General features: G+C 38.1%; 1 protein-coding gene across 1 annotated transcript; it reads left to right on the top strand.

The window, feature by feature from the left end:
* Positions 1-7488: 7488 nt before the first annotated feature.
* Positions 7489-18812, top strand: LOC308053290 (protein-glutamine gamma-glutamyltransferase 5-like; the record flags this gene model as incomplete). The annotated part of the gene is made up of 12 exons (XM_080364146.1): positions 7489-7927; positions 8234-8476; positions 9448-9566; positions 10073-10201; positions 10430-10607; positions 11517-11649; positions 12664-12767; positions 12867-13109; positions 14502-14828; positions 15753-15910; positions 16225-16358; positions 17222-18812. The coding sequence occupies exons 1-12, from the start codon at positions 7681-7683 to the stop codon at positions 18810-18812; spliced, it is 3606 nt and encodes a 1201-aa protein (XP_080220272.1). The 5' UTR covers positions 7489-7680.
* Positions 18813-20420: the final 1608 nt, after the last annotated feature.

Here is a 20420-nt window from a genome sequence, read left to right as displayed (position 1 = left end):
CCTACTCCATTTCTTGGGCTGTTAGACTGGTGAGTTATGGTCACAGGCCTGCTGATTTATGGCTTTCTCTGGGAAAGTTACTGCTCAGTGAGCTGAGGTTTGAATTTTCAGTACTGCTCGCTTATTCCACTTCTGTTTTTAAATACTGTTGTGAACAAGCTCATTTGAAAGTGAACTTAAAGTACACAGAGTAGGTTACCTGGAAAATTACTCAGTGATGAATTGTAGGTTCATTTTGTGAAAAGGGATTAGGTTTTTTTGTTGTTGTTGTTTTTATTTGCTTGTTTTTGTTGTTGTGGGTTTTTTTTAGACAAATCAAATTTTTCTTTTTATTAAAACTTATTAATTGCAATTTATGCAACATTTAGAGTTTTATTCTATTAACTTAACCCAGTGGTCATTGGTACTATTATTAAGGTGCGTGAAAAAAAACAATTAAAAAAAAATGCTATGGAAGTGCTACAGGGCAAAGGTGAGGTATAGAAGTACAGCCTACAGTATGACTCAGGTTAGCATTTTGCCTGGATTATGTTCTAAATATGATGACAATATGTCTTAAGTACAAATGATGTTGTTGCTTGCTCTTATGAGGTACGTATCCTATAATTGACCTTTCTGCATTCTGTATATAGTGCAACATTATAGGTGTGTGTCTTTCTCATAGGTACAGTGGGTGTTGGGAAAAATTCATCCTATTAAATGGAGGAAAAAAGGTGAATTACACAGCAAATGTAAACCCAGTAAAAGGCTGAGAGACAAGAGAGCAAGTAGCTCTATCAGAACACAGAGCAAGTCCTATAGACCCACTTGGATGGGAGCTGCCTTGAAGGAGTTTTTGGTTTCTTTATATTAAGGCTGGTGGTTTTGTTGCATCAGAAACCACCTATAATTATTTAATGTTACTAATTTCCTCCACCTTCTAGAAAGACAAAGCTGCAATGTACTACTTAAAACATACAGGCTTCTCATTTAATATTTCATTTCAAGCATTTCTTTGTCCTAATTCTTCTGTAAATAGGGTGTTGTAATACTTGCTTACACTCAACAGAGTATCTACCTGTGCTTTAAGGTTCTTTAATGAAAGGCACCCTCACTGCAAATTAATTTATGAATTTTAAGAAACTTCTGGGTGTGATCTGTGACAGGGTTCCTGTTAGTTTGCCAGCCTATTGCCCTTGTCATATGAAGCTTGTAAATGTTGGATGTGGATTCCTAACAAATGTGCTTATTTTAGAACTAACCTATGGCATATGGTCTTTTTTTTTCTTCTCTATCACCTTTCCTTGTCAGACATGAATATCCTCGAACTCTTGGGATCAGACAGTGATGCCAGTTAATGACTAAATTATCCTGACTTGACAGGTAACTTTTTACTCCATCACTCATTTCTATTTCTACAAAATTGTAAGTTCATTAATAAGGTAAACTACATGTGCAGGGATCAAAGGAATACAATAATATGACCAAACGCATAAGCAAAGTTTAGGGCTTTTATGCTTGAGTAGCTAAAATGCTTTTTAAGTACCATACTTACCCCAGCTTTTCACTAGATGACACTTTCACCAAAACACTTTAATCACGGTTCTCATATTTTCTGATTCTTTTCTTTATTGCCTGTTGTGCTGTTGTTTCGTGTTTCTTTTTCTTGAAAGGATTCCTTGGATGCTTGATTACTGTGACTTCTCTATTGTTCCTGAATATACTAGTGATGCTGTGGAACTGTGTCTGTGCTATTCACAGGTGTTCCTTCTGCCATTGCGATGCTCTGTTCTTCAATCCTTGCCCTTTCCTAGCAGCATATTTGGCAATTGAAAGCTATGAAGATTTCAGAGCCTTAGCAGGCACATCACTTCACTTTGTCAATGCTCATCATGTGTTAGTCTATTGTAATGCAAGTAATATTAAAAAAAAAAACAAACAAAACCAAAAGCCTGTTGTAAAAAGTAAATGTAGTCTGTACAGTTGTATGTACCAATTAATTACTCCAGAAACTAAAAATTCCTCTCTAACTACTGTTGTATAGGTGCTTGTGCAGTAAGGGCCAAAATCAAGGTCCTCGAGGAAACTTAATATAATAACCTAAATAGCTTACATTCTGGAAGTGCCTAAATCCTTCTAAATGTGCTATTCTGCAGAATTTTCAGGCCTGCATCAGACATATCAGCTTCTTTATAAATTTGAGGGACTGTTGGCTGTCTAAGATACCACAGTAATGTGGAGAGGACAGCTTGGGTGACCAATGAGCCAAATGTTAGGGAAAAAGGTGAGGGTGGAGAGGAAAAGCACCCCCAGCTGGCACCAAGGGACTATCAGCCTCAGCTTGGAGTACTTTACTGTCAGGCAGGTTTCAATCCATGGGGAGATTTCTTGGACAGAGGGCAGTAACCTGCCTTGGAGGTCAGCAATCAGGACACATCAGGCCATAGACTGAGAGGCAAAACTTTTCTTTTAACCATATCTTGTTTTAGCCTGGAGAAAAGGAGGCAGAGGGGAGACCTTATCACCCTCTGCAACTATCCAAAAGGAGGCTGTAGCATGGAGGGTGTTGGTCTCTTCTCCCAAGTAGCAAGTGATAAGATGAGAAGAAATGGCCTCAAGTTGTGCCAGGGAAGGTTCAGATTGGATATTAGGAAATATTTCTTCACAGAAAGGGCTGCAAAGCAGTGGAACAGGCTGCCCAGGAAAGTGATGGAGTCACCATCCCTAGAGACGTTTAAAAGACGTGTAGATGAGGCTCTTAGGGACATAGTTTAGTGCTAGATTTAGGTTATAGTTGGACTCAAGGATCTTAAGGGTCTCTTCCAACCAAAACGACTCTATGATTCTATCTCTATTTCCTGTTTGTGCTCTGATGCACATTTCTTAAGAGTGGTGGCCCTGTTGCATGGACTACCTGAGTCCAACTCATCTGACATAAGACTTAGAAGGCAAGAGGGATAAGATTAGACTGAGTGCACCTAGAGAGCTAGCATGCTATGATTTTCTGCCTTGTTAAAGATTCTTACTTTAGGCACTTGGGGTTGAGTGAGAGGACCAACCAGTCTGATAGCTATGAGCTGGCAACAGCAAGGATGGCTTTGCAGACTCTGATAGGCAGGAACTTCGGAATCCGAGAGACTTTGCTTTGGGCCTGGATATATAAATAGTGACCCTGCAAAGACAGATGGGCACCAAAGCAACTTCAAGGATCTAAGCAAGCATACTTACTGATGTCAGTGACTCATCCACGCAGAAAGTGTTCCACTCCTGATTCAGACCCTTATTATTTTAAACTCTCAATTAAGTCTCTTTGAACTCACAGGTGCAGCCACTTATTGATGCTTATTTATTTTGTTTTATTTGTCATAGGCTTTCATTTACTAAAATATTTTAGACAGGTGATTGAACTAAAGGTGTTTGAGGGTATTTTATTCTATTATTGGAAACTGTGACCAACTTTGGTACTTTTCTCTTCTATTCTCTAGATATTAGTATGGGTATATGTTTATAGACAAGTCTCCAATGGGTGACCAGACCACTACAATTCATGTTTTACAGGTTGATTTAAAGTTGATTATGTGTTTATGGCTGCTAAATTATTTCTTATGGAATAGTTTGGTTTTTAATTTTCCATTTTTCAATGAGTTGAAGTTTTATAATAAAATGACAAATATTAAGAAAAAGAAAGTTTTCAGGTATATGACAAATGAGTGAAAGATTTAGGATTCACATATTTTTTCATGTCTGCCTATTGACTAGCCAAATATTTACACATTTCAAATATGAAAACATTGATTATTATGTTCACTTTCATATGCATCAGTCATAAAATTATTTTAGCCACTCTTCCAAACCCACTGTTGATGTGCTGATTTTTTTGTTTCCTTTAATTTCTGTGAAGTTATTTCACAATACCTGAATTGCTAAAGTTGCTAAGTTATGCTTCGTAGGTTATTTCACTGTTAGTTAAGGTGTTTCCTTTTATGATATATTAAAGCACTGTCTAGAATCCAGGGAGTTATGCAAATCAGTGAACTTCAGTCATTGTGTTCTTTCTATATAAATGAATTTTTTATTTTTTAATTTTTTTTTTTTAGTTTTGGGTTTGTTTGTTGTTTTTGGTTTTTTGTTTGTTTGCAGTTTTGTTGTGTGTTTATTTCTTAATTTTTTTTACCTTTAGGGTTTGGGTTGTTTTGTTTGCTTGAGGTTTCCCCTCCCCCCCCCTTTTTTTTTCTTTTGTTTAATCCTAAATAGAAGGACTTAGAGGGATTCAAAAGATATCTTTTGAAGTAAAGCCTAGCTTAGAGCCATGAGAATGATAGAAAGCAACAGTAGCAAATGTTCATTCTGGGTTTGGCAAAGGAAATCTCAGTCCATCTCTCATGTGTGCAGGCCAATGTCCTCATGACTGAGTGTGCAGAGAGAACACTCTTGTAGTTGGTTTTTTTTTTATTTTATTTAAAATGCCTGGAACCTAAATAAAATAACACATTTTTGTGTCAAAATGTTTAAATGTTTTCTGTTTTCAGAAATTATTGGAAAAATTTTGGGGGAAGGAAGGTGAAAGAAGCTAGGAAACTGAAAAACTAGTTGAGTACTAGAACATAAATACACATGAACTATAAATGAATTCTGTAATTTTTAGATCAGGTTTTACTGTCAACTTCAAAAACATTTAATGCATCTCCTCTGCTTATTTTATAATTTAGCTGGAAAAGTTTCTGACCATTTTATTCTGACCTCCACCTGAAGGGAGTGCCACGTAGACTTTCTGAAAGCTGGGATTTCTACTTATATTATAATAAAAATGCCCATTGGTGATCATATTCATTGAGTCTAAATTCAGTCTACTGTTTTTTATTGTTTTCCTACAGGTGACTGAAGATGTCTAGACAGAAAGGAACAGTAGCTGCTGGAATTTATGGGGACTTCAAATGGCTAAAAATAATGGCTTATGATAAAATACATTTAGATTTTTCCTGGTCTTAAAATATTGTTGAGACATGGCAAGTTTTGGGACGTTGAGAGTACTATGCAATAGGTGAGGTACCAAGATCTTTCCCTCCCTTCAGCCGCAGGACTCTCCCTAATAATGCTGGAAGTTAAAATGAATCATGTATGAGCATCAGTAGACATATGGGTGGGGCCTCTTTGTAAACTGGTATTTTGTTGATGCAATATGTGTGACAGCCTTTTGGTTCTGAATATAAATGTTACTGAGAGGAAATTAGGCTGGTTCTTTGAGGAGATCAGCCAGAGCTTGCAGTGAATCTCACTGAGGAGCAGATACCTGCACCAGCACTGTGCTTCAGATACTAGTACATGTAGAAGAAAAAATGGAAGGTAAGTGTCTTGAAACTTTGCTATTACTTGACTCAGTACTGGAAGCAGAAATAATTAAATGGTCAGGAGTAAGGGCAAAAAAAAAAAAACAAACCAAAACAAACCGCATGTATTGCTGTGTGGAATCAAGTCTAGGGATTACTTCTGTATTTTAGATTTCGTTTGTGGACTCAGTGATTAAAAAAAAAAACTTTTGAAAAAAACCTTTCCTTTCATGAAGGAAAAAGAGAGCTATCAAGAAGAACTCTTGAAACAACAACCAATCCTGAGAATAAGAAAGGGCGTGGAAAAGAGTATTTATTTCCTGCATAAACTACAAAGTACTGTTTTTCAGTATTCTCATGCTAGAAGCAATTATTTCACAATAGATACCTGAAGTAGTCACTCTTCAATTAAGGCAATATGTGAAGTGATAGAGAGCCCTTGACTGATATTGGAGGTTGGGTTTTTACCAGAGAGATGTGAAATTGATTAGCCTTTAGGATTCTCTGCACTACCTTTGGTTAAGAAGGCAATTGTTAGCTCCTTTGTGATCCAGCTATGATAATTAACTTTGATAAGCAAACTGTTGACTGACTTTTGAGAACTTTCTTAGCTAACATGTAGTATCTCAACTCCCTGATGTTCCGGTTCAGCTGGATTCATGAGTGGATGAAGTGTAGTTGTCTTGGCTTATAAACGCCTCCAGAGGATGGGCGAGGATCTACCAGGTTCTTTCAGTCTTCTTGGCCACAGGAATTTGTCATGTGTTTTATAAGCTCTTCTGGTCCTTTTTGTTCAGACAGAACGCTTCGCATTATGGTTGACGACTCTCATTAAATAGGAGATTTTCAGTTCAATTCTTTCATTTTTTTTTGTCAGCAGGTATGATGCCTTCATGAGCAATAATGGCGTAATGCACTGCTGTATTTTTTGGTTGTTGCTGATAGTGCACATGTTTTTAATGTGGATAATGCCCAGGTCTGATTTATCTGCTGATCTTTGCTGAAGAGCTGAATAACCAGTTCATTACCAAATTTAAATGGTGAAATGAAAAATGAAATTGTTTGGGTTCAAGCAAACATATCAGAAAAAGCCACCTTTTTATTTTTTCTTCTTTTTTTTTTTTTTTTTTATTTTTTTTATTTTTTTTATTCCTCCCTCCCCTCCCCTTTCCCCTTGCAATTAATTTCAATTAGGATTTACTTCAGGATGTGATCCTGGGAAGCTTATCTGTTTTTTGTTAAAAGTGTCCTGGTCCCATGGGCTTAGCTATGCGTCTGCTTTTATGTGGATACACCCTTGGTTCTGGATGGGAAAGATTAGTTTCCCATAAATACCAACTCTGTATTCAACTTAGTGCCAATATAGTTAGAGGAGTTGTGTTGTTTGGTTGTTCTGCAGGTTTAGCAGGGCAAAACTTAACCCTTTCGAATTAAAATAATATACAAGACTTTGTAGTTCAGTAAGCTCAATTTCCAAAACTGCTGAGACTCCGTGGCTCCCATTGTCTTCAATTAGAGTGAAGCACTTTTGAAAATAAGAAGTTGTATGCAAATAAGTAAAAATGAGTGTTGCCACCCATTCTTCTGGCACCAGAATCATAATTAACCTTATGAAATGGCTGATATCCAGGTAGGATGCCTAAGGGAGCATCAGCCAAGATTTTTGTCAAGCTAATCATAGCACTTAGCATAGATTGTCAGCATTTTTTAAGATGTCACAATTTGTGAATATTTCCTTCTGCATTTAGTTCTGCATTTAGAAAAAAAAATGTCTGAAAACCTTTTATGACTTTGGGAAGTGCAGATTGAGATATTTGCATGTATATTTAAGAGTATTTACAATTTTGAGGAGATATTTATTAATATTTATTTTTTTCATAACTCATTTAGAGTGCCACAGAAGCTTTCAAATACCTACATTTACTTTCAAATCTTTCATTTATTCAATTTACTTGATTATTTTATTACTTGCATAAAAAGAAAAAACTCCTCTCGACTCACAATGTGTGCAAAACATTTGCTGTCTAGCTCTGGTTGAAAAGTAACCATCTATAGACAGCATGTTGTAACATGGAGAGAATATTCCAATGCTAAATCAATTTTTCAAGTAGAGATAATAACATCGTCCCTCCAAATCAGGTATTTATAAATCAAGACAACGCTATGTAAAAGATGTGAAATATGTAGCATAGCTTTATAAATCAAAGTGTTATACAAGTTTCCACCTGCAAGCTAGGGAAGTGGCGAACTCGTAAGGATACTTTTATGGATATATGTCTCAGTCTCAATGTTGCTGAATTTTGAATGAACTCTTGAATGATTTTTTCTGTCTTTCATCATTATCTCTTCCTTCATTTAATCTTGACCTCAGCCAATGATGGGGATACCATTATCTGTTGGTTTTTTTGTTTTGTTTTTTTCCTTTGAATTCCATCCTACAGTCATCGAACTGGGAGAAGTTGACCTGAACTGTCCTTCCAACTGCCAAATTCATAATACTCATTTCTTCGGAACTGACAGACAGATAATAAGGAGAGGCCAAGCCTTCAGCTTCTATGCTCACTTCCAGAATCGAGAATGGGATGACGCTGTGGACCAGGCCGTTTTCACAGTGGAGACAGGTAGTCACTCCCAAACTCTGTCTAGTCTTTCCCAGTCCTTTGCTGGTAAGTAATGTTTCCCACAGTCATCAGTGGCAAATAGTATCTACTTATTCATCTTCTGTATGAAGAGAATACCTTCTCCTAACTCAGGCAGTTCTGCTAATATGTAAAGTTTTCTCACTCTGCTAACGAAGTGACAAGTGAAAAAAAAAAATAAATCCACCCTTGGGAGCTTTGCATTGCAAATGATGGCTAAACAAATTACTTGCCTTTTACGTGTGCTTCGTTTAGTCTGATTGAAGTTGTATTTGTTTTCCTGAAAAGGCCTCAGACCATGTGAATCAAATGAGACAAAATGTACCTTCCCAATGGGCAGATGTCTAGATCAAACCTGCTGGAGTGCTTCCTACAAAGTTCATCAGCCAAAATGCATCAATATCAGCATGTTTCCTCCCTCCAGTGCCTGCATTGGCCGTTATATTCTCAATATGCAAATCACATCTTGTGGTCACACATATCAGCGATGTCTTGGAGATTTTTATGTCCTTTTTAACCCTTGGTGTGCAGGTAAGAACTCTGGTGATGATCAGACAGTTTTAAGAAAAACGCTAGTGATGGGTAAAAATGTTGAACATATTTATTACTTAGCTGGTAAATAAAGGATGGAGTCACAGAAATAATGAGCAACAGGGAAGGATTTAGTTTTATTACATTTTTTTTTTCCTGCAAGTTCAAGACTGTCTCAAGCTAATGTTTTGGTTTGGTTTCTTAATGGTAGTAGAGATGTAGTGTAGTTTTTCCCCTCCACTTTTACAATGGCTTGAAAGGACAAGAAGTAACAGACACAAACTGAAATACAGGAGGTTTCCTTCGAACATCAGGAAACACTTTTTTTACCATGGGAGTGACTGAGGACTGGCAACGGTAGCCAACAGAATCTGTGGAGTCTCCCTCCTTGGAGATATTCAAAAGCCTTCTGGACAGGGTTTTGGGTAGCTGGTTCCTTGTGTCCCTGTTTGAGCAGGGTGGTTGGACCAGATAACCTCCAGAGGTCCCTTCCAACCTCAACCATTCTGTGATTCTGTGAATTCTGTGGTATCACTATGAAGTAATATAGTACAAATGTAAATGAAATTTTGTAGATCTGGTTCTGGTAGCAAGCAATTCTGGAATCTGTAGGAACTTGCCAAAATCATTGCCTGACAAATATTCATGTTGTTTATGCTTTTGATCTGATCAAAATCAGATACCCAACCCTAAGTGCACTGTGTTCAACTACTAGAACAAATTAGTGTGAAGATAAATTGCAAGGTCTGTAATTCAGGTGTACAATAACAGGGAGAGACTAAATAAAACTAATATTTAGCTGTAAACAGAAATGGATTGCCCGTGAAAGTTTAAAGAGTCTGCACCCTTGAACATGTTTACAAACATAAAACAAAAACAGGTGGGAAATGAAAGGGATACAATGAAGTAGAAGATATAGAAATGCTGGAAATGTATGTATTGTCTGACTGATAGCTCTACATCTTTTCCAGATGACCCTGTGTATATGGACAATCAGGCCCATAGAGAAGAATATGTTCTGAATGAACATGGGTTACTATATGAAGGAGTTCACAAGCATATTACGTGTCGACCATGGCACTTTGGACAGGTACTTTTTGAAAACATGTTCAGAAACAGATATCATCCATATACAGATAAAGGAAGTCTTTTCCATATCTTTTCAGAAATGCATGTTATGTTATAGAGTGCAAAAGTCGCTTGGACCAGTCCAGACAATGCATGCACAAAACAAAATATTTGAGATTCTCAGTGTAGCCCAAACAACTGGCAGGAAGTTTTCTGTAGTAAAATTAAGGAATCTGCAGAATGTTCTTGAAAAAGGTGAAACAGGATATTGTACTTTTGAAAGAATATTATTCTATTGGTCAGACATAAGCAAAAATTTCATGTTTTTTCCTTTGATTTTGCCATGACAAAGCCATGCAGACCACTAGGAGCTGTGCTTGATTTTAAAAAAAAAAAAAAAAAAGGCAAAAAAGGCAGGGGAGGAGAGAGAGTACCTCATATACATTAATAGGACTGGACTGTTGATAAGAAAGGAACTTTATCAATGTCAGAATACCATGATACCTGTGTTAACTTCTCTTTCCTCAGTTTGAAGAAGGGATTTTGGATATCTGCTTGAAAATCCTAGACATGGGTGCGAGTTACCATCAAGGCTCTGATCGCGACCACTGTTGGCGCAATGATCCTGTGCATGTCAGCATGGTGGTAAACCACATGGTAAGACCTCTAATGGTGTGTGACCTCTGAAGAGATGGGGTCACACTTCATTGTGTTATAGAAGGACAAATTACACTGCAATCTAACACAGTACGAGTAGCAGGGAAAATCCTGTCTGTGCTCAAATATAGAGGATAAATTAACTTGTAATTCTGATTTTGTGATATACTTAGGATGTGAAGACATGGTTAGCTGTTTGAAAAAGTTGTTTTTCTTTTTTCTTTCTAGATATGCAGCCATACCACTAACAGTATCATGAAGCTTCCAGAAAACAATGATTACCTGAAAGGAACAAAACCATTTTCCTGGAATGGAAGTGTCCCTATTCTTCAGCAGTGGTACAAAGGCAGATGCAGACCAGTCAGATATGGGTACTGTGGGCCTCTTGCTTCCGTAATGTGCACAGGTATGATATTTCAGTCTGCCCTTACCTAGTTATCCAAAGGAAGAGAGAAAGCCAGGATCAAAAACTTTCAACCCTTATAACTACTAAGAAGCATATTACTTATAAATACTTTATTAGAAAATAAATGGAATATTTTTCTCTTGTTATAATATAACTTATAACAGTGTTTTTTATCATCCTATTGCTTTCCTACAGAGCATGAAAAGCAAGAAGAAAAGCAGTACTGTATTTTCTGTAACCTTTATACCATGCAGCTGTCTATATTGCAGCTTTTATTAAAACACAAAGCAAGTGCAGCATTGTGAAGCCAAAATTTATCTTTTGGCTGAGGTTTCAAGGAAGACAAAAACCACTAAGTTATGAACAGGAAGAAGACCTCTAGCAATGTCTCCTCCAAATCATAAAGGCAGCAGGCTATATTCTTTTACTGAAAAAGATAACAGTGAGCTGAACTCTACAGACAAAAAAAATGAGTTCCAACTTTATGAAATTTATTAACTGAACCTGATTCTGCATTGAAGGAAATGAAATTGATATTCTGTAGATGAATTTATGTGTACTACACCCTGTATTTTTTTAAAGAAAAAAAAAAGGTGTTTTATTAATACAGGATCAATATTGTTATTATTTCTGAATTTAAAACAGATATGGTTTGGATTTTGTTGGTTTGGTTTTTAAGCTGAAAGGGTCAAGAAACCATCCGTTTTTGCTAGGGTCTTTTCAGACTACTTTTCAACCACTAAAAAGAAGTTTTGAAGAAGGAATCACTGCATCCCAAATATTGACTCCTGTCCACTGTGTTTATATAGTTGAAACATAGAATGTAGGAGAAATAATTATAAATTAAGTGAAGGATTTGCTTGATTATTTAAGATTTGCAATAACTCATGAATATTTTTTTCCTTTCAGTGATGAGGTGTTTGGGAATTCCAAGCCGTGTTGTCACAAACTTCTGTTTTCCGTGTTCAGTTGAGAATCCCCTTGGTATCAATGAGATTTTTGACTGTACTGGAAAAAACCTGTGTGGTAAAGACAAACTATGGTAAGTAAGGAGTAAACAAGCTCTTTTGTTTTCTTCAAAAATCAAGTGATAGAAAAACTACTGTAAATCTAGCAAGTCAGTGTATCTCTCTCGTTGGTGTGACAAGGCTGTTCAGTTTTCTAATATAGTATTTCAATAACATTAATTTGCTGAAGAGGCAGTCTGCTCAATCCAGATTTTCAAACAAGGAAAAAACCTCACACTTGTGAGAATTGATGCCACTTGTTTATCCTTCTCAGTTGAAAGAATAAGGCCATCAATCTTAGCAGCTGTAAAAATATTTAGTAGATCATGAAATGCAAGCAAAAATTTATAACAAATTTTGACTATTATCTTCAGTCATAATATTTGGTTGATAATCATGTTGTATTCTTGAGGTTCCTTATCATGGATTGCTTTATTCTTGTAAACCATTCAATTCATGTTCATGTAACTATGACATTATCAGTAATCATAGCAGAATTTTATGTTTTCATCCTTGGCCTGTACATTTTTAGTTTCACTGCACCAAATATTTTTTGTATCCAAGTCTCATCTGTGAGAGATTTTAATGAATTTTCTGCCCTTTCACATGCCAGAAAGGTGAGGTCAAACAGAACTACTATGGGAATGAGGATCTTAATTTAGCACCAAAGACTTAAGGGTTTATTCTTTGTTAAACCATTAAAAAGAAGACTGAGACAATATGTGATTTTCTTCTAAAGAACAGGAGAAAAATATTAGGAAAAAGAAATACACAAAATAACTGTGTTGGAACATTGTAAACTAAAAAAAAAAAAAAAGTCTGTAAGAAGAATGTTTTGCAATCAGATCTGCAGGTGGCTGGAACAAATTTCTACTCTGAATGATATAAAGGAAAGCAAACAACTGTCCAGAAAATCATTAACAGTGTTAAAGCATCGAGAATCTTCAACTGATTAAAAGGTTATCTCTGACATGGGTTTCCTCCATGGCAAGGCATTGAACTTGATGATCCAAGAGATGTCTTTAATCCTATATTCCTGCATCTTACAGGCGATATCACTGTTGGAATGAATCTTGGATGGCTCGCAGAGATTTAAATCAATGCTGTGGTGATTGGCAGTGTCTGGATCCAACACCTTTAGAAACGGGCAGAGGTAAGTGTTCACTGTAACTGTAATTATTCTACTCAGCTTATGTTGTTGAATTTCTCTGCCACTCAGGTTACAACATTTTACAAATTTTTTGTTATCTAGGTTCAGCTTGCAGTGGTCCTACATGGGTTCGAAGCATCAGAGAAGGGGAGCTGGACTTGGACTATGATGGTCATCATATGTTTTCTCGAGTAAATTCAAACTATGTTGGCTGGCTTTCCCAAAACAATGGCAAAAGAACAAAATTTTTCTGTGATGCTTGGCCATGTGGACAACGTCTAATCACCAAGAGTGTTGGCAGTGAGCTGTTCGAAGATATCACTGGGGCTTACAAGTATGAGCTAGGTATGATGAAAAGTCATTAAATGGGTTAGAGGAAATCTTAAATGCTAATCATATAAAATTATCAATGTAATCTGTTTCATGTTAAAATGAGTAGAACAATCTAAAGTTGTCTTCTTTTTTTTTTTTTTTTGAGAAAGAGGAAGATGCCCTTCTTTTCAAAGATCTTGATTCTTAAACTTATAAACTTATTTAGATGATTCAAACAAAACACACAGTAATTACATCCAGATGGACAGGAGAAGAGAGGGTATATATCAATTAGAAGAGACCTACAACTATCCAGTCCAACTACCTGACTATTTCAGGGCTGATCAAAAGTTAGAGTATATTGTCAAGGGCATTGTCCAAATGCCTCTTAAACACTGACAGCCTTGGGGCATCGATCACCTCTCTAGGAAGCCTGTTTCAGTGTTTCACCACCCTCTTGGTAAATAAATGCTTCCTAATATCAAATCCAAACCTCCCTTCGCACAGCTTTGAGCCACTCTCACATGTCCTATCACTGGATATCAGAGAGAAGGGATCAGCATGTCTCTCCTCCCCATGTTCCCTCCTGAGGAAGCTGTAGAGAGCAATGAGGTTGCTCCTCAACCTCCTTTTCTCCAAACTAGTGAAACCAAAGATGTTAGCTCCTCCTCATAGGACATGACTTCCAGCACTTTTAATACCACTGTTCATAGGTACATGCTTTGGTCTCATCTATACAGCAGTTTAAAATATTAGCAGTCTTTAGATAATCTAAGAAATCCTAAATGCTTTTAAACCCGGGATTATCTTATTACTTCTTGCACCAGGTCTGTCAGAAAATACGCTTACTTACTAAATTCATGTGTTACCACGATATTCTACTGGTTTTACTTTGGGATACTAATTTTCATCTTCCAGTAGTGAAGAGGAGTTCAACCAGCAAAATTACCTAAAGGAATAGAGTGGATCACAGTTGATCAGTTGATTGTAAAATTGCTAGTTCTGTTGCGAGTTCCGGCGTGTTTGTTTGTTTGTTTGTTTGTTTGTTTTTTAGCAGGAACAACAGCAAAAAATAGTTTCTTTGTCTGAATGGAGTATTTTGTCTTTTGATAAACATGGGAACATTTAATATTCACCCAAAGCCTTATAAAGTGTTACATTTTGAGTTTTGCACTAACTATACATTTTGAAATTTACATGGCCATTTTTGAATTTAACTAATAAAAGAAATTTTTTAATGCTTTTTGGAAATATTTATTTACTTCTGTGCATGCAAACTGCTGTATTTCATTATCTAGTGGGTTTATTCCACACTACAATAGACTTCATGAAGGAGGAGGAAGAAATGTAATTATCTTTATTATTTAGGTATATGTGACTTCTCTTGCCTCCACCAGACTCATTATCATGTGTCTTCTTCAACAGGTTCTGTGAAAAACAAAGAAGCCTATTACCGGGCATACAGAAGAATTCATCCAGGGTACTGCAATGCTTCCAATTGTCATATTGACAGAGAGTTATCATCTCTGAAAAACCCATTTTTGAGTGATTCTGGTATTAACATGAGGTTCAAGATGGCTAACTGCCCAATGTATGGTGAAGATGTCCAACTGCACTGGCTGCTTGAAAATCTGCGTAGTGAAAACAAAAACCTGAGGTTTAATTTGAGTGCACAAATAGTAACCTACAGTGGTTGCCCAATGGATCAGTTTTGGAAAGACACTGTGACTGTCACGTTGGGTCCAAGGGAAGGTAAGAGGGTCATTTTTTCTAAGGCTCTTCTGTCCACTCTACTCATAAGATAATTTGCTTTTTAGGATTAGTGGAGACTTCCTAATAGTGGTGGGAAGTCAAATGAATACACTGTTTAGTATTGACAGCTGAATTCACTTTAGGGTGAACATTCAAAAATCAGCACAATGTTAATACCACATATATAGTGACAGGGGAATTCATAGTCTTTACTTAGTTTTTCATGGCTCAGAGATTCTGAGGATCATTTAAAAATTTGTTTCCATTAAAAATTCAATTCTGGATTCTATATTCAATATAAAGATAAAGTTAGAGCTGTTTATCAGACAAGCAATTTATATCCTTTGGCCAGCAGATATTAGCCAGGGTAAAACACTGATTTTGAGCGTTAAAGTAATTATTTCCAGAGATACTATGTACTGGGAAGTACAAAGGTGCATCAGAGCATAAACACTTATTTTGATGGTTAATATCTTTTCCTGGAAGAAAAATCATCTCTTTAATTAGAACACATCATTATAAAAAAACAATCGTATTTGAAATTTACATTCTGTTTTACCAAGTTTTAATTGTCTAAATTTGATTATAATTACTTTAAGAATTATGTTGGAATTAAAGTTTCTTCTTCTTCCTCTTCTTCTTCTTCTTCTTCTTCTTCTTCTTCTTATTATTATTATTATTAAACAACCAACCTCCCTGTAAATGCACTGGTGTAGTTATATTAACTGAAAAGTATAAAGCTGGTTGTTTAAAGTAGCAATGCATCACCCTAAGCCAGGAAAAATTGTATCTGTTTTCAAAGGTGCTGTGATAACTTTGTATTTAATTAAGCCATTGTAAGCACCAGTTAAACTTTATGATAAAGAAAAGTGGAAATATAAGCCAAAAATCAGAAAAAATAATTAAAATAAATTTATTTTACAGTGAAAAAAATTCCACTATGTATATCATATAGCCAATATGGACCTCATCTCTGTGATCACAACATTATGAAACTAGTTGCTGTCTCAGACCCAGAGTGTGGAGAAGTTCTGATGGTGAGCAGGGATATCGTGGTCAACAGGCCGCCTGTTATTGTGAAGGTAAAGAACTTTCATTATGGGATTTGTGATCTAGAGAACAGACTTAGAGACTGTTATTGGCCACTTCCTAGGTATAAAGCCAGTAAACTTGAAATTCTTGTCTTTTATTATATTTCTTATTTTAGCAAGATTAGTGTGATTTAAAATGTATAACAGATACTTAGATTGATGTATAGAGATCATAGAAGTAAATCAGAAAGAAACGGGTATGAACAATCCCTTTTTTCTTTCTTTTTTACTTACCTTTATTTACTTCATGGTTTATTTTCTAAGAGTTACAAAACATAACATTTGTTTGTTTATTTTCTGACTAGCTACTGAGCCAGCCCAGGCTGAAAGTACCATGTACTGCAGAGATCTCCTTCTGCAATCCTCTCCAGGAAGATATGAAGAACTGTGTAATGACATTAGAAGGCTGTGGTTTATTCAAAGAGCCGATGACCATTGAGTAAGATCATCAATTATTTAAATGGGGATAATATTGGGGATTGAATAAGGTGTTGCTAGATCAGAACAGGTATTCAGGAAGACAATAGTTCTGACATTTTTGGTGTTTAGGACCTGAACCCTTTGTTACTTTGAGACTCCATTAAAAGCCTCGGTCCTCTTGCAACTGATTCATGTATAGCTAGCAAGAAATGTTACTGCTTCATTTTTCTCAAGGTTTAATTTACGTGTGTTTCAAATTTCTGTCTGAAAGGGCATGCACTTTTTCTTCACAAGAAATCCTAGCTCGGTCCCACATCCCTTGTAATTCTATTGAGTTTATAATTGAATTCTTCTAAATATTCATGAACTGGCTCCACATACTCGAACAATTAGGAAAAGACATTGCGAAATAGCAATATGCATTCTGAGCTCACAAGATGTTAATCACAGGAAGCTGGAAATGTCCAGGATGCTATAACATCCTAGGAAAAGTAGCTGTTCATTAATATGCATTGCTTTTCTTCATGACAAGGAGAATTGACAGAAGTATGACTAGTTTTGAGGGAAAGCAATTAGGAATTGTTCTCACTGAATAATAATGAATATGATTCCACAGAGCTGCCTGATCCACCTTAGACTACTGGAAATGGAAGCAGTAAACACATCTTTGAGGCAGAAGGGTGCTACATTTTTTTGAGGTCCCTTCCAATCCCAAACATACTGTGATACTGTGATACTGTGATACATTTTTTAAGTTGTCACAAGGGTTTGTCTCTGAAAACGTGTTGTAGCAAATCAAACCTAATCGTGTGTGCTCACCTTGTAGTTCTTCAGATCTCTGAGCCACCTAGGGTCCTAATTATTTTTCTTCTCTCAATCCAGTTTGGGAATGCTGGCATCCAACCAACAAGCACGAACCATCGTGGAGTTCACACCTTACAGGCTTGGCAGCCACCGGCTCCTGGCCAACCTCGGATGCCACAAGTTTTCCTATTGCAAGGGATGCGCTAAGGCCGAAGTGTGTAGTCCTGTGGGCCAGAACAGCGCCCCAACTGCCAGCCAGAATGGGTCGCTCCCGGTGTGTGAGAATGGCTCTGTTCCCACCAACAGCTCTGGGCCTGCCCCTGTGGTGGACCCTGGGTTCAACTCCATGTGTGAATATATATGTATCCCAGTGTGCAACCCCAACTGCAGCGCAGGGGGCCAGCCTGTATATGACTTTGTGTACCTCCCTGCGGGCCATCCCTTATGCAACTCCATCTGCAACCAAGGCTTCAATCCAAGTGTCAATCCTGGTTTTGAAGTAGGAGGTGATCCTGGCTTCCGTGTCATATGCGAGACTGTGCCTCCAGCTACGTGTGCCCCGATGCCTTCATCTGCATATGGCTCCATGCCTGCCCCAACATCCAACCCTGTGTGTGCCCCTATGCCTCATGTGGTCTTCGAGACAGGTTCTGCTCCTGCACAGCAGGCTGGAGGTGGAGCGGGGCCGATGTCCTACTCTGTCTCCGTCCCTGCAAATAATGCGGTGAGTGCCCTGCTGTCCCACTTCATGGTTGGCTCCAGTCCTGCTGTGGCAACTCAGGCAGTCCCTACCCATATGGCTGCTCCATCAATCCACCCAGTGTGCACTCCAGTAGTCCACACTGCTGGCAGCCCCATGACGCCATCAGCTCCTGTTGTAGTGCCTGGTGCCTCCATCTCGCATGTTGTCCTTGGCTCTGCACCCTCTCCCACTGCCCAGGCTCCATGTGGTCCGACAGCAAACCTGCCCGCCCAACCCCTGAGTGCTCCGACACCTCACGGCATGTGCTCCCCAGCCCCTCGTCCCGTGGGACCCCCAGCAGCCCACTCGCTGTGCTCTCCATCCCCTCGCCCAGTGGGACCCCCAGCGTCTCACTCACTGTGTTCCCCCACCTCAGTCTCCCTGGGTGCTGCAGGGTCCCGTCCCAACAGCTCACCTGCCCCTTGCCCTGAGGACTCTTTGGCAGCCTGCCCCCCATGCCCCCCGGCCCCACGCCCTCTGGCAGCTGGCACAGCCCGCTCCCTCTGCACCCCTGTCTCTCGCTCTCTCTCCATGGTCGTGGGCACGTCGGGATCTCGCTCAGTGTGTGGGCCTCAGTGGGGCCCTTCCCATAATACCACAACTCGTTTAGGCTCCCAGTCCACATGGACAAGCACCTCCCACTCAGCATGGAGCTCCACGGGGCGCTTGAGCTACTCCCCCTTGTCCCGCACTGCCTATGGCACACTCACACGTCCTCCATACAGCTCCTTGTCCCGCTCCTCCTACACCTTGTCCCGCTCCGCCTACAACACGCTGCCTCGCTCCACCTCTCCCTCTCCCTATGCCACCCTGCCCCGCTCTGGATCACGCCCTACCAGCAGCAGCACACTAGCCCACACCGGGTCCCGCACGCCCTGGAGCCCCAGCAGGAGCACTCTCACCTACTTCAAACGCAAATACCTGTAGTGGAAAGTGACTTGGCAAAAAGCCAAAGCCAGTGAATTAAAACCCGTGCACAGAACCTTTGAAAGAGGTTAGAAATAGGGTGATGGAAAGCAGCGCGCATAATCCTGAGTGTTTATCCATGTATTTGAGATGTGCCAGAAAGCAGGCTGCTAGCTGACCACTGAGGGATGCATTTGATGTGATACTCATAGGTCTTGAGATACGGTACGGTGAAAGTGACAAATGAATGTGCTCCCCACGGAGCCATAGTGACACTAGTTGCACAGTGCAGGTAATCGGACTTACTTTCTCGGTCAAGCTGTTTTATAAATGATGCAGTTTCACTCTCTCTTCTCTTCATTTCCTGGAATGCGTATTTCTCAGGTCTCCCTGGGTTGCAGTACTTACACCAAATCTCTCTCCCTGCATGTAATGTGCTGTCTTTGGGATACTGCAAAGAGATGGCAGCAGATCTGCCTCACATCTCACCTAATAGACACTGGGGTCCTGAGTCCCCAGTACTGTTGTGGCTTGGGTCAGTTCTGCATGCACTCATATTTCCTTAGTTATGAGGCAATGAAAACTGTTGAGGTCATGGAGTAACTAAAGCATTATCAATCAACTGAAGATTTCTTTTTTTTTCTTTTCTTTTCTTTTCTTTTCTTTTCTTTTCTTTTCTTTTCTTTTCTTTTCTTTTCTTTTCTTTTCTTTTCTTTTCTTTTCTTTTCTTTTATTTTCTTTTCTTTCTTTTCTTTTCTTTTCTTTTCATTCTTTTTTTTTTTCTTTTCTTCTCTTTTCTTTTCTTTTCTTTTCTTTTCTTTTCTCTTTTCTTTTCTTTTCTTTTCTTCTTTTTTTCTTTTTTTTCTTTTCTCTTTTTTTCTCTCTCTTTTTCTTTTTTTTTTTTTTTGGTAATTAAAAAAAAAAAAAAAAAAAGAAAAAATTAGTATTCCTACTCTTGCTGTATTGCAGTTCCAGTATCAGGAATCCAAAGGTCAGGTTAGAAAGGCTGCAAAGTTGATGAACAATTAATACTACTTTATTGGCTTTCATAACTGAAAGTTGTTCGTGTAGCACATTCCAAAGATTTTCTCGTATTTTTTGCATGCATTTAGATTAATGGGAAAAACTTCAATTTCAAGTCTGTGCCTTTTTGATTCAGTATAGCTATGAAACTTCTGTCGTTAGACCTGATGACAGTATCCTTTCTTTCCAACATCAAGCCCTCCCAACTGAAAGGTTAAGAAGGTGAATGAAAATTTATTACACCTTCTTGAGATAATTGTTACCATTTTGATGCTAACCTTCTCTTAGTGCTCTAGGAATTGAAATCATACATTGTCATAATAGAACTGTCCCTGAATTTTGGATTTTCTCACAAGAATTTTGCATTTACTGACAACACCTCCTGTCCCTCTGTTATTTTCCTCTAGTGCTCTGTTATTTTTAGTAGCAAGTGTTAGTGGGGTTTTGTGGTAGGATAATTTTGCTGGTGTTGCAGAATTTTCAGTCATGTAGCAATCGTATTTCAATAGTATCACTGTAGTTCACACCCCTTTGCATTTTGATGAGACTGAGTAACCTCCTGGGGATTTTGAAAAGGTGTGGTGTCAGGTGGTAGCTATGAACATG

This window comes from Nesoenas mayeri (assembly GCF_963082525.1).
Source record: "Nesoenas mayeri genome assembly, chromosome: 2".
Taxonomy (NCBI): domain Eukaryota; kingdom Metazoa; phylum Chordata; class Aves; order Columbiformes; family Columbidae; genus Nesoenas; species Nesoenas mayeri.
This window is presented reverse-complemented; position numbering and strand designations above follow the sequence as displayed.